The sequence below is a fragment of the Calidris pugnax genome, unplaced genomic scaffold (assembly GCF_001431845.1).
Source record: "Calidris pugnax isolate Ruff unplaced genomic scaffold, ASM143184v1 scaffold41, whole genome shotgun sequence".
Classification (NCBI taxonomy): Eukaryota; Metazoa; Chordata; class Aves; order Charadriiformes; family Scolopacidae; genus Calidris; species Calidris pugnax.
The window spans coordinates 10,567,228-10,585,104 of record NW_015094509.1 but is presented as its reverse complement, the minus strand read 5'-3'; the positions used below and the strand labels follow the sequence as shown (position 1 = coordinate 10,585,104).

Genomic DNA, 17,877 nt, shown 5'->3' with positions numbered 1-17,877 from the left:
CCCCCGCCGCGCCGCCACCGCCGGCCCCTGCTCTCACGGACCGCCGGGCCGCCGCGGCCTCCTCGCCTCGTCAGCGCCTCCCCTTTGCCCTCCCGCGCCGGGAGACGGCGGCAGGATGAACCCCAGCGCCCCCAGCTATCCCATGGCCTCCCTCTACGTGGGGGACCTGCACCCCGACGTGACGGAGGCCATGCTCTACGAGAAGTTCAGCCCCGCCGGGCCCATCCTCTCCATCCGCGTCTGCAGGGACATGATCACCCGCCGGTCGCTCGGTTATGCCTATGTCAACTTCCAGCAGCCCGCCGACGGTGAGTGCCCGGCGGTGGGGACGGGAGGAGAGGGCGGTTGGACGGTTGTGGGGGGGGGAGCGGCGGCGTGAGGGAGGGCAGCGGCGGGGCGGCCGCCGCCGGAGGAGCCATGTTTCTCCCCCGCCCCCACCAGGGCTCGGCGCGGCCGCCCCCCCTTCCCCTTCAATCCCTTTCCTCCTGCCGCCCCGCATCCATTTTCCACGCCCGGTGTTGCCGGGACGCGGGCGAACTTGGCGGGGGGAAGTTGGCGAGGAGGGCGCTTCCGCCGCCGGGAACCGAAAATGGAAGGGCCCGAAAGGCCGGGGCCTGGCGGAGCTGCCCCGGTGTGTGTGTGTTTTGGGGAGGGGGGGTGGGGACCCGAGGGGAAGGGAGGCTTTTGCTGGGAGACAACATCGCGGTCATTAGCGGCTGTTAATAACTACGCAGAGGCAGGGGGTGTGTGTGTGTGTGCGTGATTAAGAGGCCAAAAGAAGGAAGTGGGACGTGCCGGGGGGTGGTTTGGTAGTTTCGCAGGCGTCCAGTCAAAGCCCAGGCCGAAGCATAATAACGTTAAAACACCAACTTCTGGCAGATCTGTCACAGGTAGGGAGGGGGGAACAAACCCCCTTGGGCCTCCTTTCCCTGCTCTGGGTGTAACAAGCCGTGTTCTGATCCGTTTCTCTTCACAGTACGCTCTCCCGACATTGTGTTTCCCAAGTTGTGTGTTTATTAAAGTGGCTTTACACGACATGTTGCTGGTTCTCTGAAGTTCCATCAGTAAGGAAACTTTTCCGTGTAGCTCTGGTCATGTTTGCACTAAGCTTGGCAAACCAGCTAGTTTGTTTGGAGACTGTTTCGATACAGGATCCTAATGTGACTGGTTCTAAGCTTTGTGGAGTCCAATTTAAAGAAAAAAACCCCAACAATTTGGCCAGCTAGAACATACTTGGTTTCAAGTACAGTTAAGTAAACAGCTTTCTATTGTAATGGGTTTATTTTCGAGTTTATGAAGGTGACAGATTTGAATTACAAACTTTTCAAGCAATTACATTAGCTGGCTTTCAAAACTGGCTTCAGTATATCGCCATTATCAGATGAGGCTTTGGTGTACCGATGGTATCTGTATGCAAGTAGTAAAAGTTACTGTCTCATCTATTTAATGGCAGTTTTTTCACTTGTTATCAGTTCTCTCACTTTAGAGAGCTTTTAATTTATTCAGCCATTGTTTAGGATGAGATGATTTGAAAGCTTAACATACTTTGCTTTCGTTTGATAAAAACCTATGGTACAGTTTACTCTCAAAAAGAAAAATAAGGGGTTAGCACAGTTCAGACCAGTGATGTGATAATGTCAAGGCAGAAGCTGAAGGTGATTCAGATGCTTCTCCTCCTTAGTAATGGCAGAATTCTGTCAGGGCCGACTTCATCCTCATTAGTTGAGCAACCTGTTCAACCCTGCATTTTGTGACTTAGCTTGTAATTTGTCAAATGTGTGAATAAATACAGCTTTTTCACTTGAGCAGTGCTTGCATTCAGAGTTTGAGAATGTGCTGCTTACAGAAATGCTGTTGCTCCAAATGTTACAAGTGTTTTTCAGACTTTGGGAAGCACACATACTTTATTCTGCACCTAGTCCAGTTCAGCTGTGAAAGCATTTCTCATCTGTATCAAACTTGCATCTGGCACGTATCTGGATGCACTTGCTTAAAATATACTTAAATGATACTGTGTGATAATACTTTGGCAACACTTTTAGAACTTGATGTTCTTGTCAAATATCTAGGAAGCGTTTGCTGATCTTTTTTTTTTCATAGATCGTTTTATCCATTTACTGAAACCTTGAACTAGGAGCTCTGAGGATGAATGGTTATTCTTATAGTAATACTGGTTTCATTTTTGATTCCAGACTAGCTGCCTTTTCTCAGTTTAGCCTGATTCTTAGCTACGTCTCAGGCTATGCTTATTAAACATGTGTAGTAACAACTAGGTTTTTGAAAAATGTCTTTGAAGGTGTGTTTGACATTACCAGCTGTCTGTAAACTAGGGATCATCTCAAAGCTCTTCCGAAAAGTAATTAGGCCTGATGACACACTTCTGAGGTATGCACCCATTTCGTAGTTGTGACTTTTCTGAATTTGAGTCATAGTCCCGAGTAAAACCCAGGAAATCTTGTTTAATCACTGAACTGGAAATATTCTTGAGTAATCTGAAGCTGCACTTTGCCCTTCAGGTTTTTTTGAATGGTTATGTTTCCAGAGGTTTTTTGTTCTGTAACTATTGCTGTGTACATTTAGCACAGTTTAGCATTAAGCTTATATTCCATGTGATTTTGAAATTGTTACTAGAGTGGAGTGTCCAGTTGCTCACAACTAAAATGGGAACTGGTGACTCATTCAATAAAAGCTCCAGCAGAATCAGCAAAAGTACAGCATGGGTAGGTGTGTCCACTTGGTAACAAGTTAACTGCTGAATGGAATTGCCTCCTTTTATGGCAGAAACGTGATGAAAGCAAGCCAGTTTTACTAGCTGTGAATTTTAATGAGAGAAGCTTGTACCTGGTTGCAGATGTATTCTAGTAATGTTTTAAAATCTATTGTGGAATGACAACGTGGTGTTGGTTACGCAGAAATTTTTAAATTTTCTTGTATTTCTACTCCATAGAAGTGATGAGGAGAGCTGTTGGGAGTTTCCATACTCTACGTCTTTGTGGAGAAATTGCATCAGTCTAAGATCTGTGCTCACTACTAGCGCAGAGCAATAATGCGTGTGAGGGCTAGCGTGGACCCACTTGGAGTCGGATGTTTGGGAAATGTGTCCAGGAACAGACATTTTTGAGGAGTGTCAGGATTATTCTAGAAGCAATTAGCATGAATTAGAAAAGCCTCTTTTCTAGTAAAGGAAGCCCTGTTACTACTTCTGGAAATAATGAACTGTTTGTTGCTGGCACTTTTGCTGGTGCTAGCAGTAATAATTCTAATGACTTCCAGGGCAATACCGAAGTGTTAGAAGTTTCTACTGTGGCAAGTCTGATATCCACAGTTCTTTTGGGGTTTTTTGCCCCCCCCCTTTTTTTTTTTTTTTTGGTTAATGTAAAGCCTTCCAATGCTTCTTGTTTCTCTTTATCAGTATGTAGGTTGACTTTTCTCTCCTGCTTAATTTATATTACAGTTTGTGAAAGCTTTGTTAACTTACTTGAAAGAATGGCAATGCCGTGGTTTTTTTTAATGGCTTCAGCTTACATCAGTTGTTGACCTGCTTCTGCCTTGTGAATATGGTAATAGTATTGATATTTTTTTTTTTACAAGAAAATTTTAGAAGTCTCTCTCCTTAATTTCTACAGATGTCTTTCAGAGAGTTTAATCTTCAAATTCACTTGTAATCTGAAAACGTGGGAAGAAGGGACATAAGACATGGTGTACCAGCTGAACAGAGGCTGATTGCAGATTTTCTTTGGCTGCGATATCTACCAACGTAGCTAAAGATAAAAGCAGCACTTAAAGAACAAAAAATAAGTGCTTTCACGATGTGATTGGCCCTTAGTCCTCCTCCGAAGAAAAGCAATTAACTGACATGGTTATTGTTTTTAAACTAATACTATCTCGATTTCAGTCTTGTTAGCATCACATTGCTCTGCTATATGCAAATTGCAGTGATGTGAGTTAGTACCAATAGGTGTGACTTCAGGTATTTATTGGGACTTTTTTCAGTGTCCTTCCAGACGTACAGGAACGATGACAAAAAGGAGCTAATGGAGGAGATCATAAATTGTCTGCCATACTTGAGACCTGTTGCTCTTTCTTGCTTAAATACCTTGTTGACTTAAAACATGACAGACATGTCTTGTTGCTTTGAAGGGACATGTGAAAACTCAAGTCTTGATACTTCCCCATCTAAATACATTGAGATCTTAAATTTAGGCTTTGGAAAGTTAGTTATCGAGCTCTACTGGAAAAACTGCTCCATTGGAGTAACAAAACCTGGTTTACATTACTTCATTTTGCTGTTTTAATGCTTGCTCTTTCATTGAGCTTATATGTATTTCATTATGAGTTTTTAATATATATATATATATATTAAAAATTCAGATTTTCAAAGTTAAGTACTAGTTTTAAATCTCTTTGTACTATACCTTGCTCAGAAGTCCATCATTGTCACTAAGGAAGGAGTTGTGTGGAACAGCTACCTGATCCAGGCTTGAGCTTCATCTAGCAAAGAAATTTTGTCAGTTTAGGGGTATTGGTGATGTAGGAGTTCTTATGTTAATGCTTGCAAAAGGCCTCATATGGGCACGAGCTGTGCCCCTCAAAGCAATTTTGTTGGTACAGTCTACACCTATGTGATGTGGGAGTGGCCAGCTGACTTCTCATAAATGTTATAACTTTTTTCCTCCTGTGGAATAGGTCATAATTGCCATCACTTGATACGTGTTCTCTTGCCACCGTACCATCTTTTCATAGTGGGGTCTGACCCTTCAGACTACTGGGATTTCTACAGCTCTCTCAGCTGACTGGTGCTTCTTCCTGTCTCCGAATTGCAGCTTCTGCTGAGGAGTTTTTGCCAGTTTTCACTTGCATAAAACAGAGTGGGGTTTATTTACATTGGAGGTTTGGGGTTGTATCTTGTTGGTGGTGCTCAACTGAAAACAGTAACAATTTTATGAAGAATTGTACTCCACATGCTGTTTGTGTGCTTATTAAGGTAACTAGCCTTTCCTACTAATTCCATTATGTTTTTCCAGCTGAACGAGCTTTGGATACCATGAACTTTGATGTCATTAAAGGCAAACCAGTGCGCATCATGTGGTCTCAACGCGATCCATCTCTACGCAAAAGTGGTGTGGGAAACATCTTCATCAAAAACTTGGACAAATCAATTGATAACAAAGCTCTGTATGACACATTTTCTGCTTTTGGAAACATCCTGTCTTGTAAGGTTAGTGGAGAATTATTGGTGCATGTAATGGTTTGACACAAAAAACTCAATTTATGCTGGAAACGTTCCATGGGTATTACAGCAGAGTTTTTCTTTAATAGGTGGTATGTGATGAAAATGGATCCAAGGGTTATGGATTTGTACATTTTGAGACACAAGAAGCTGCAGAAAGAGCTATTGAAAAAATGAATGGTATGCTGCTTAATGACCGCAAAGTGTAAGTACATAAATACGCAGTTGGGTGTCAACAGACTGAAATCCATTTTACAGCAGACAAATATTTAAAGCTCAACTAGAAAGACAGGTTATTCCAAAATTTCGTGATTTTAAAGAGACTTTTAGTGCTAGGAATACTATGAAATGTATCACCTGCCTATTCTAAAGGCAAAATAAGCTCAGAAAAGACTAGTAATTGACTCTAGAGGAGAAGTTGTTGTATTAGTTGTCTTATACGCCAATGTTGTACTGAGGATTTAGGTATTTCTCTGGTTTTCTAATTGTACTGATCTGAGATAAAATACAATCCATCAGGTATTCTGAATAGCGCTTCCTTTGTGAGAGTTGTGAGATAGGAACAGCATCCCGTTTTTGGATGAAAATCAGAATGATCTAGAGTTACTCAGTACTGAACAGCTGTCAGATTACACTAATGTTTTGATATGAAAGTCTGTTAATAGGCATATCTAGGAAATAGGAGTAGCAAATAAAACTTAGAGAAACACAATGATTTAACCATTATCACTGTTCTAATATAGAAAACATTATTTGGCTACTTGCGCAGTGATATCTACGCTTGGGGGAAGGGCACGAGTGCCCGTCAGAGCTATGCGTAATGGATCATGATGGTATCTGGTATAGGTACAAAAGAATAACTCTATAAATACTTGAGAAGGTTTGGGAAAAGGGTAACAGGAGTCAGCATCAGTGTACCATCATGGGTTATTTTTACATGTAGAGATGGATGGATGGATGGATCAAGCCACATACAGGGAGAACATACATTTTTAAGACTTTAGTTTTCCTGCTTGTTCTTTGCTTGGCTGGCATGCTGTGTGTTTTTTTACTCAGCTTCCACCTTTATACAACCTTTTAAAATTATTTAAAAAAAAGGTATGTATTTATAAAAGCACATGATTTATGTAAACTTTGGTAAAATACATCAGAGTTAATTTTTCTTAGAATTTCTATTCAGGCTAGGCTTTTAAAAGTGCATTAAAGTACTTCACTCACTATCAAAATCTGCTGAACACATTGCACTATCATTCTTACCATTCTTGGTTACTATAAGTCAGGTGAAGTTGTCAAAGCTTAAGAAAGTGTTGAGTTACTGTATGCTGCTTTATTGGATTTGTCAGATTTGGAACTATACAATACACTAAAATTTGAAGGCAAACGTCTGCTACAATCAGAAATCAGTGTTAACCATGTAACGTCTGTAGTAGAGCAGTTCCTGGGGTTGCAGAGTGTTGTGTTCAGCCTCTGTTCTTTCCCTGACAGTATGAACTGACCTTTGGTGTTCATTCCCAGCCAATTCGCAATGGTATTTGACTAAAGAGCAAGCTGATCTATTTATTTCCCTATGCCCATTTGAAAAAAAACAAAACAAACAAGCCAAAACAAACAAAAGTCTTGCTTTGATACAGGCTGGAAAGGTGTGTAAGGGAGTTAGTTGTAGAGATTAGTTAAATATCTTGCTTAAAAACTGGATTGCAGAATGGTAACTGTTTTAAGGCTGCCAAGTTTTTAGTATGGCAGAGGGATTATGCTGGTATCTAGAGTTTCTGTTTAGCCACTTTACCTAGTGCTGTGTTGCATTGTCCGAGCTCCTCTTGTCAAAGGCTGTTCTGTAAAAGTGAACAATATCACCCATGGCTTGAAAGCATTTTTGTGCTAGTAACTGTGAAAAGCACACTGATGTAGCAAAGGATAGTGAAATTGCTTTTCTGATGGCATTTGATCACAAATATTTCATCTAAAGAATTTTATGCCTATAATGATCAATGAGACTGTTTAAGAATAAAATACAATGCCAGGGGATTAAAGTAAATTTTTAAACCTTGACAACTTGCTTTAATCTGCACTGTTCTCCTGCAACTAGATTTGTTGGAAGGTTTAAATCCCGCAAGGAACGCGAGGCAGAGCTTGGAGCCAGAGCAAAGGAATTCACCAATGTTTACATCAAGAATTTTGGAGAAGACATGGATGATGAGAGACTTAAGGAACTCTTTGGCAAGTTTGGTAATGTCTTAAAGTTTAAGTTCATATAAGCACGAGTAAACTTCAGCTTATTTCTTACATCTTACTGTACAGTGCTTTATAATACAAAGAATCAGCTGTAATCAATAAATTAACATTATTGATGTAAAAAAATAAAAAATAAAAAAAAGGTACTGAAAAGTTGGTACTTAATTCCAATTCCAGATTCAAAGTGCAGTAATATCCACTGCAGAATTTTAAGTAGGCAGAATAGCAGGTATAATCCTGCCATCAGAATTGTTTCCAATAATCTGAAAATAATTTGCCTAAATAGTCTTTTGATGGGTTTTGCAATTTTTTTTAGTTGTGAGTAGAAGTGTTTTCTATTTTAGTACAGACTGATGTTATGAATTCACTGCAGGATACGTGACGAATGAGTTTGCTCTTGCTTTCATTGACTTGCAGACGTACCTTTACTCAGAGCGTCTCTGCTTTCATTATTCAGTTGCATTGTGGTGGTTGACCTAATGGGAAATTATAAGGAAATTTTCAGTTGGCAAGAAATTTGTTCATTACAGATTCTTATACTTGTTTACAGGGCACATCTTTTTCATTTTCAGCCTCAGCTTTTTTTTTTGCATTTCGTTTCCTCCATGCTTTTGCTATTCTCCAGTGGATGTCTTGTAAAGCAAGACAAAGCCTTGTATATGAGATATTCTATAGCAGCCCTAAGCAGTGTTTAGAGGAAATTCCTTTCCACTTTTGAAGTATCTGTGGTTGAAACGGTAGTGAATTTGGCTGCTAACATCTGTCTCAACTGAGTCTGTGAACTGCAATTTTTCAAGGGTTTGGAATTGCTGAACTGGGATGGTCTTTCACCAGGGTAGAATGGTGAGGCACATACCTAAATAGAAGGGCCTCCTCTCCAGCTTTCGGTACCTGTTTCAAAGGATAGAAGGACTAATGCTTTTTAACTGTTGTAATTTTGAATGAGAAAACCAATTTCATTCACTTTGAGGTAAAATTCATAGTCCCATTTTGGTTAAAATACAGTAGGAAAGAAATCCAGCATGGCAGAATTGAGCCATAGTGGCTGAAGTTCAGCATCAGGGCAAATTAGCAATTTTGTATTAATGGGCGATGTTTACTAGATACCATGATTGGAGTCCTTTGTAATACAAGTGAAACAAACTAAATTTTAAGACAGGATGTTCCAAACACGAAGAGAATACTCTCTGTATACAAAGCATAAGTATTTCATTCTCTTTTTAGGTCCTGCCCTAAGTGTCAAAGTTATGACCGATGAGAGCGGAAAATCCAAAGGCTTTGGCTTCGTTAGTTTTGAAAGACATGAAGATGCCCAAAAAGTAAGCTTCTGGACTTCATTTTAAGAATCCCTGGATGTGTTTAAGGGATGTTTAGATGTGGTACTGAGGGATATGGTGTAGGGGAGGACTATGTAGAGTAGGGTAGATGGTTGGACTCGATCCCAAGGGTCTCTTCCAACCTGAACGATTCTATGATTCTATGAATTCTATAACTGAGACCCAAATAATGTTTCATTGAGTGATTTGAAATCTTGTGAATTTAAGGGGTTTTAATCGGTCAAGGACACTGCAAAAACAGGTGTCTGCTTCCTAAATGACTTAGCATGGTTTCTGCCATTTAGAGTGCTTTCACATGAGCAAATGTCCATTGATTTGATGAGGAGCCTATTAAGTCAAAATGGGACAGCTGGAACTCATGTAGAAATGAAGAATCCTAAATAATTTAATAACCTGTTGAGATCTGAACTCCCTCATGCTGGGCAACGTAAATTAAAGCATGGTAAATTATTACATCTGTGCAAAACCCAGATGAATCATGGGATCCAATTTGGTTGCACAAAACATTTGTGCAAGGCAGAAAGGATTGTGTTTTCAAACTTCAGCACTGCAAAGTCAGCAGGAAAGCTGTTAGTTTTATGGAGCATGTTTGGCACAGCTGTAAGAAAGTAGTCATAGAGCCCTCTGATGTTGATTTTACTCTGAAGAGTAACTTGGGAAGAAGGGTCCTTTTAATTCGTGTATATGTCTCTAACATGCTGGTATGCTGTATAACTTCATTCTTTGTCAGCTGGTTGCTTTGATGTGTCAGTTGACTCTGGCAGTTAGGGACATTGTATCATGAGAAAAACTCAGCACACAACAAATCATGGCAACAAAGGAAGTTTGCTTTTCAAAAGGTGTTTCTGTAGTTTGTCAGTAGTGCAAGTGTACAAACGAGATTAGAACAAATCCTGTCTGTTTTGCATCTACATTGTTCAGTCTTGCATACGTTCATTGATGAATTGTCTCTGACAGTAGTCAGAATCACAAGTACAGTGTTTTAATTAGCGTAAAGCTCTCTCTCAGTAGATACGTTTTTAATGGCTTTGATTATGAAGGTATACAATCCCTTCTGTGACTTTGGTTTTAAATCAATTGAATAAATCTGTGCCAGAGTTTTCATGTCTTAATAGTTGTAACTCAAAACATCTTAAAGGAAAAAAGTTAGAATTTTCATATACTTCAAGTATTTCCTTAATGAATGATTAAAAATTTTTTAAAAAGTCATCTATGCCAGCTGTAGCTTAACATAAAGAAAATCTGGTAGATAGTACAGTTTCAGGTGCTATTGAAAAAAAAAAAAGGCAGGTATGTAAATTAGATGTTTTCAACTTAATTTGCTTTATTTTCTCTGCCTTTAGTATTATAAGGCTGGAGAAATAGTTTTCATTGTGTGAGTTGAAAATTTTTTTCCCCAACTTCATAGAAAAGTTTTTTGCCTCCTTTTTCACTTCAACTGGACAGAAGCAGGCTCAGAAAGCAATTTCCATTTAAGTAGGGAAGTCTTGGGGTATTTTGTTTCAGCCAGTGATACTGTAGATGGATTGGATCTTTTTCTGGAATCCTTATGTAACTTTTTATATTTGCATTACTGGGGTTTTTTTGTATGCTTGAAAAACGCTGGAATACAAAGCACTGCTAACCTCTTGTTTATTAATGAAGGCTGTGGATGAGATGAATGGGAAAGAGCTCAATGGGAAACAAATCTACGTTGGCCGGGCTCAGAAAAAAGTGGAAAGACAGACGGAGCTGAAGCGCAAGTTTGAACAAATGAAGCAGGACAGGATCACCAGATACCAGGTTCAGTTTCAATTCAAGAGGACTAAATATTATTCTATGATATTTTTAGATTTACACGGACAGTTTGCTTTCAACAATAACTTGCCTTTTTTTAGGGTGTAAACCTTTACGTGAAAAATCTTGATGATGGGATTGATGATGAGCGTCTTCGAAAAGAATTCTCCCCATTTGGTACAATCACTAGTGCAAAGGTAAAGTAAAGTTTGTAAATTGTGCTCATCCTTCCTCTGAAAAGGAACAGTGATCCTTCACCAAGGAAGAGTGATTTATTTCATTGACTAACAGATATGTAACCCAGTCAGTTATCACTGCCACTGTATACCATATATGGGGATGTCTGCTTTCTTGATTATTGCACATCTCAGGTTAAACACATATGATCATCATAGAATCACAGAGTGGTTAGGATTGGAAGGGACCTCAAAGATCATCTCATTCCAACCCCCCTGCCCTGGGCAGGGACACCTCCCACTAGAGCAGGTTGCTCAAGGCCACATCCAGCCTGGCCTTGAACACTTCCAGGGATGGGGCATCCACAACTTCCCTGGGCAACCTGCTCCAGTGTCTCACCACCCTCATAGTAAAAAATTTCTTCCTGATATCTAATCTGAATCTTTCTTCTTCCAATTTAAAACCGTTTCCCCTTGTCCTATCATTACCCTTCCTGGCAAAGAGTCCCTCCCCAGCTCCTCTATAGGCACCCTTCAGATATTGAAAGGCTGCTATAGGGTCTCCCCGGAGCCTCCTCTTCTCCAGGCTCTCCCAGCTCCCTCAGCCTGTCTTCATAGGAGAGGTGCTCCATCCCTCTGATCATCTTCGTGGCCCTCTGCTGCACCTGTTCCAGCTGGTCCATGTCCTTCCTGTGTTGAGGACTCCAAAGCTGGACACAGTATTCCAGGTGGGGTCTCACGAGTGCAGAGTAGAGGGGCAGAATCACCTCTCGAGACCTGCTGGCCACACTTCTCCTGATGCAGCCCAGGACACAGTTGGCTCTCTGGGCTGCCAGCGCGCACTGCCGGCTCATGTTGAGCTTCTCGTCCATAAGCACTCCCAAGCCCTTCTCCTCAGGGCTGCTCTCCAGCCAATCTCGACCCAACCTGTATTTGTGCCTGGGGTTGCCACGTCCCAGGTGCAGGACCCTGCACTTGGCTTGGTTGAACCTCATGCAATTTGCACGGGCCCACCTTTCCAGCCTGTCCAGGTCCCTCTGGATGGCACCCCTTCCCTCCAGCGTGTCAACTGCGCCACTAAGCTTGGTGTCATCAGCAAACTTGCTGAGGGTGCACTCTATCCCACTGTCCATGTCTCCAACAAAGATGTTAAATAGTTCTGGTCCCAGTACCAAGCCCTGAGGAACACCACTCGTTACTGGCCTCCACCTGGACATTGAGCCGTTGACTGCCACCCTTTGGGTGCGGCTGTCCAGCCAGCTCCTTATCCACCGAGTGGTCCATCCATCGAATCCGTGGGTTTCCAATTTTGAGACCAGGATGTCGTGTGGGACAGTGTCAGATGCTTTGCATAAGTCCAGGTAGATGACGTCAGTTACTCTGCCCTTGTCCACCAAGTGTGTGGCAGTATTGTAAAAGGCCACCAAATTTGTCAGGCACGATTTGCCCTTGGTGAAGCCATGTTGGCTGTCTCCGATCACCTCCTTATTTTCCATGTGCCTTAGAGATTTCAGGAGGATCTGCTCCATGATCTTGCCAGGCACAGAGGTGAGACTGACCGGCCTGTAGTTCCCCGGGTCTTCTTTGTTTCCTTTTTTGAAATAAACTGAGTACTGATATTAATGTGAGAAAAATTACACCTTTTCAGTGCAATAATGTGCTTATTATTACTTCACTGGGATTTTCATCTGTATTCAGTAAACAGCTATTAATTAAGCAATTATATTATTTTTTTATAAATCAGCTCATTAAAATAAACCTGTAGTCTCACTTCTAGTAATCTGAAAAAAGAGGTTCATGTGAGTTGAGTAGATACGACATTCTCTTGTATTAAAACTAAATTTTATACTGGCAGGTCATGATGGAAGGTGGCCGCAGCAAAGGATTTGGATTTGTATGCTTTTCGTCACCAGAAGAAGCCACCAAAGCTGTCACAGAAATGAATGGTAGAATTGTGGCTACTAAACCATTATATGTAGCTCTAGCCCAGCGTAAAGAAGAGCGCCAAGCTCATCTCACCAACCAGTATATGCAGAGAATGGCAAGTGTAAGAGCAGTACCTAATCCTGTAATCAACCCGTACCAACCAGCACCTCCTTCAGGTTACTTCATGGCAGCTATCCCACAGGTACGTATAGAGATGAGTAACTGAATGTTTTCTGTGTATAAAATCTGTTTAGATTTAACAGTAAATACAACTGTCGGCCCGTGCCCATCATTTCAGCACTCTGATTTCAGAGGAGCGAGGTGATGGACTTGAGCGTGCCTTTCGAAGGTAGCCAAGTGACACTGTTTTTGTATCTGGCAGACTCAGAACCGTGCTGCGTACTATCCTACTAATCAGCTCGCTCAACTTGCTAGACCTAGTCCTCGCTGGACTGCTCAGGGTGCCAGACCTCATCGTAAGTTGCTTTCCCTCTTACCCAGGGCTTTTGGTAAACTCCATAGCATTTACCTTTGCGCTTTTAAGTACATTTTCATGGCATTCTCTTTGTCATGTTAGTGCTATTACTTCTGAACTCTTCTCACCATTCAGTGTTTTCAGCATGTAACTGAATATATTTTCTCTAAAACATAGCATTCCAAAACATGCCTGGTGCTATCCGCCCAGCAGCACCCAGACCACCATTTAGTACCATGAGACCAGCTTCTTCACAAGTTCCACGAGTCATGTCAACACAACGTGTTGGTGAGTTTCATTTCTGCAGATTTTAAGTATTAGACTTTTTTTAATTTCTCTGATTCAGAATGATCTCTTAAAAGCGTTCGTAAGTTCGGTATCACGTGTGGTAAACTTCCCTCCTTTTCTGGCTGTTACTAAATGAGTAAGCCAGTATCACCACCTAGTAGTTGTTTTAAATGTTGTCCCAGGAAAAACTCCTGCTGTGGTCCCATTTCTTTAACGTGAAGTATTTCTTCTTTAGTGTGCATTTTAATAATACTGTATGACAGCTTCTGCTGTTTCTAAACACCGTTGTGGCAACTGTAATAATAGGTTGCATGTAGAAATACTGAGATGATAGAATTTTAGCTCTTATTATTTTGTCATAGAGTACTGTGAGCCAATGTCAGGTATGTAGAATCTGCACATCACCAAATGAACTGGAATTGATTGTAATAGAAACTTAATTCTCTCAGAATGCATTAGGCAGTAGTATTTTTTAGCTGCTATCTACTTCATGAAAGCATCCTTTTTTAGGATGACTTTTGATGTAATGTGCTCAGCAAACCAAGTGTCCTTTGAGCTTATAGTGAAACTTAATTAATACTCAACCAAAGTGAATGTTTTCTCACAGATCTTTTTTTCAATAGCATGTAAGAAAAGCAATTCATTAGTGAAGTGACTGGAAAGTAACATCCAGTAAACTTCGAGCTTTGAACCTTCAGATATGACCAGCGATGTAACAGTTGACAACAATACTGAGATGAAACTATAATATAATACCTAAATTAAGTATTCAGTTTAGGCTGGATTTTTTTAACTTGTACAGTGTAGGCTAAATGAAGAAAAAAAAAAAACCACCTGAATTATTTACATGGGGAATTATGTTGTCTTTTCAGCTAATACATCAACACAGACAATGGGTCCACGTCCTGCAGCAGCAGCTACTGCAGCCACTCCTGCTGTACGCACAGTACCACAGTACAAATACGCTGCAGGTGTTCGTAATCCTCAGCAACATCTTAACACACAGCCACAAGTTGCTATGCAGCAGGTATGGAATTTTAGGAACTGGTCCACGCTTCTGTTGGGTGTTTTTTTTTTGCAGAGGAATGGGGAGGGGGTGCTTATGATTAAGAGTTGTCTTTGTTATTCCAGAATTCAGGCTCTGTGTTGTGGCAGCAGAGTTACAGCCTTGGCATTTTAAGTATATTTCAAGTTTGCCTGGGACAGGATGTGATCCTGTGTTACTTCATATTTTCCAGTTGCTTGATACCTCAGCCTGAATTCTCCTTGTGTTTGCTCCACAATGGAATGGTTGATTAACTAATCTCCAACATCACCCAGCTCTAACGAGCACTATTTGATGAAGTTGACTTAGTTGTAATTTCTTCCATGCTTCTGACAGTGTAGGCATTGTTTATGCTGAGTTGTGGAGCATTGGATATTTGAAGTTGCACCTCATTATGAACTAGAGTTTAATATTGAAATGATGTTAAATTAATTTGCAGCCTGCTGTCCATGTGCAAGGCCAGGAACCCTTGACTGCTTCCATGTTGGCTTCTGCCCCTCCACAAGAACAAAAGCAGATGTTAGGTACGTACATGATACCTTTCTCTGTGCCTTGTAGCAGAAGGACAAAGTACTCTTTTTATCAATCTTAAAATCCAGAATAGGTAGTTACAGCGGTAGAGCAAAGAGTTTGTTTCCTGTTTGCCTTAAATCTAGGCTGTGTTTAGCAGATGACATTTGTCACTGATTGCTTTTTTTTCCTCTCCAGGTGAACGTCTATTTCCTCTCATTCAAAGCATGCACCCTACTCTGGCGGGTAAGATCACTGGGATGTTGTTGGAGATTGACAACTCTGAACTCCTCCACATGCTCGAGTCTCCTGAGTCTCTTCGTTCGAAGGTGGGTGGGCTTGTGCCTTACACTGGTTTTATCAGCAATTAGCTCTGTGCTGGTTGAACAGGTGTTTGTGCTGGCACAGTGGAGTAGCAGCAATGCAACAGTGGTCCAGGGTGAGAAGTTAGAATACCCTCTTTGAGAGGGTGGCAGTGACTTACATTAGCATGAGCTGGAGCTGTAATGTTACCCTTTCCTTTTTAACAATGCAGGCATTGTCTGTATGTATAATTTAAGCTGTTTCATTAACTTAAATATACAGAAATGACTAAGCTTCCCTGTATTAATTTTTCTTTTTTACTTCACAGGTTGATGAAGCTGTAGCCGTACTACAAGCCCACCAAGCTAAAGAGGCTGCTCAAAAGGCAGTTAACAATCCCACTGGGGTTCCAAGTGTTTAATAAGTAAGTTTTCTGAGTGCTGTAGTTTTATAGCTTGAGTAGGGTAATAGTCCTTTGTCCATGGCCTTATAAGCTGTGTGCTTCCAGGCTCCCTCGTTTGCAGCCAAAGAAAGTACCAGCTTTACACTTGTGGTCACACTTGTAAACTTATTTTGTGTTCAAGCCTGTTGGTCCAATTCTGTAGCTCTTGGTTAGCAAATGCTACTGACATTTGGCCTTGCGTATTTTGCTGGAATTAAAGCATTGTTCTTAACAGCATATTTAGCTGAAACTAGTTCTAGGCATCCTTACCAAAACGGGCAGCTCTGTCAAACACTGCTGTTCTTACTGTTGTTCCACAGGAACTTGTGGAATTAAACTAAGCCTGAAACAATACTCCAAGCCTATTTTAATTTAGAAATGAAATAGCTCATTTACACTATAATTTGTATATACTTGCTAAAATCTTAAATTATACAGTAATTTAAAACTAAACTATGTATTGTCTTGACTTCACATTTTGGTAAATTTAACTTCAATGTCTATTGAAATACTGATTTTTCTTTATTGCCTTCTGTGGGGTTAGTATTTTAATTTTGCATGACAGGAAGAGGCAAAAGGTGTATCTTTACAATTTTGAAAGGGGAAAATGTTGCAGAGTTGAGGGTGATACAAAAATCTGTTCTCTATTCAGTCCAGTTAGGTTTTGCCTGTCTATGAACTTTCCACGTTTATAGCTATCAGTCAAAGGTGCCTGATTTAATATTTAATCACTTAAAATTTTCTTTTTCTGCACCTTTCATTTTAGAGGCAGAATTTGAGTTTTGGTTTTTCCACACTTCTTTCTTTTTCAGTAATTTTTTTTTTTTTTGCTAGTGACACTTTCACACCGGAGATAAACAAGAGCTGAATGAGTTGTCTGTCCTAAACTAAGACGCCCAAAGTTTGAGACCATTGCTCTGTCATGTTTTAGTAATTGGAAATTGAAAATACTGCTAGTGTAGTTATTTGGTGAGCTGTGGTATGCTGGCCCTAAGAGTGGAGGTGACATGCAGTCGAGTTAGTTACAGTAACAAATAATTTTGTGTAGCCATTGTCCAAGGCCATGCTGTGCTGGCTGTGCTGGTTTAGTTCTAGACTCAGTTTTGTCTTAGCAAGTGTCACAGACTTGGGATAGTTTACTTCCACGACTCTAAAATAAAGCAGGGAATACCTCTGATAACGCTGCTTGTAAAGAACTTTGGTATGATTGATACTGTGAAAGCCCAAAATGCTGTCAGACTTACAGTTGCAGAAAGCAATCAGAAATCATAAGGTGCTGCTTTAATTTTAAAACCTAACAATATTGTTTTTGTTTGCAGAAAGATCCGGGAACTACAATCTAGAACTTCGCTTCACCGAAGAAAAAAAAATTTAAACATGGAAAAACTATTAAATATTGAGAAAAACATTGCAAAATATAAAATAAATAAAAAAAGGAAAGGAAACTTTGAAGCTTATGTACAGAGCAACGCCGGGACTAGTAAAACAAGTGCTAGTCCTAGATTACTTATTGATTTAAAAATTTAAAAAAAATAGTAAAATAAAAAATACAAATTAATGTTTTATAAACCCGGGGGAAAAAGAATTTTCAGCACAGTACAAAAATTTAAAGCATTCCTTTCTTTAATTTTGTAATTCTTTACTGTGGAAAAGCTCAGAATATCACCACTGTTTTAGTTGACAGTGAGAATTGATAGCTGAGCAAAGAAACGTAATTTGGATTATAAAATTCTTGGTTTAATAAAAATTCCTTAAACACTGATTTACTTGTGATAGTTTATTTTGTACGGCGTACTTCTGATGAGGTGGTCATTCAGAATACCAAGTTAGAATCCCGCTCTGCAGTACGTTTTAGCAGTTTCTAGAGAAGATTAGCATTCGTATAGCCAACTGCTACTGATAATATAAACTTCGGCATTAAAACAAATGAAAAGAGCAGCTAAATCCATATCTGGGTTTTAAATCCTTAATAACATGATGTCTGAGCTTTTGTCATCTAATTAGAAGTAGATCTTTAAATACCCTACTTTGAGATGGATCAGTAAGAAATGTTATTATGAAAGGTCTGTGTGGGAATTGTGTAACATCCCAATTGATGATCCCCTTCACCGCCTGCACATGGTGTTCCTTCTCCCAG

The 17,877-nt window shown here is 40.4% G+C and overlaps 1 protein-coding gene across 2 annotated transcripts; it reads left to right on the top strand.

The window, feature by feature from the left end:
• Positions 1-6: 6 nt before the first annotated feature.
• On the top strand, positions 7-17,502 carry PABPC1 (poly(A) binding protein, cytoplasmic 1). 2 transcript variants are annotated; one of them, XM_014965418.1, is made up of 15 exons: positions 7-308; positions 5,025-5,218; positions 5,320-5,435; positions 7,317-7,447; positions 8,687-8,781; positions 10,444-10,581; positions 10,677-10,772; positions 12,607-12,879; positions 13,060-13,153; positions 13,330-13,440; positions 14,313-14,467; positions 14,925-15,009; positions 15,194-15,324; positions 15,627-15,722; positions 17,060-17,502. In XM_014965418.1, exons 1-14 carry the CDS (start codon positions 116-118, stop codon positions 15,717-15,719), a joined length of 1,905 nt encoding a protein of 634 aa, XP_014820904.1. In that variant the 5' UTR covers positions 7-115; the 3' UTR covers positions 15,720-15,722; positions 17,060-17,502. The 2 variants fall into 2 exon arrangements, with proteins under 2 accessions (XP_014820904.1, XP_014820902.1); XM_014965416.1 differs by having other exon boundaries at positions 8-308; positions 7,317-7,456.
• The last annotated feature ends 375 nt before the right edge of the window (positions 17,503-17,877 follow it).

Bases quoted from the DNA above. Each gene is read 5' to 3' on its own strand.
- PABPC1 (XM_014965416.1), top strand. From the start codon at position 116: ATGAACCCCAGCGCCCCCAGCTATCCCATGGCCTCCCTCTACGTGGGG. The intron at 8,782-10,443 runs GTAAGCTTCTGG...TTATTAATGAAG, and splicing joins GACATGAAGATGCCCAAAAA to GCTGTGGATGAGATGAATGG. The intron at 13,441-14,312 runs GTGAGTTTCATT...TTGTCTTTTCAG, and splicing joins CATGTCAACACAACGTGTTG to CTAATACATCAACACAGACA.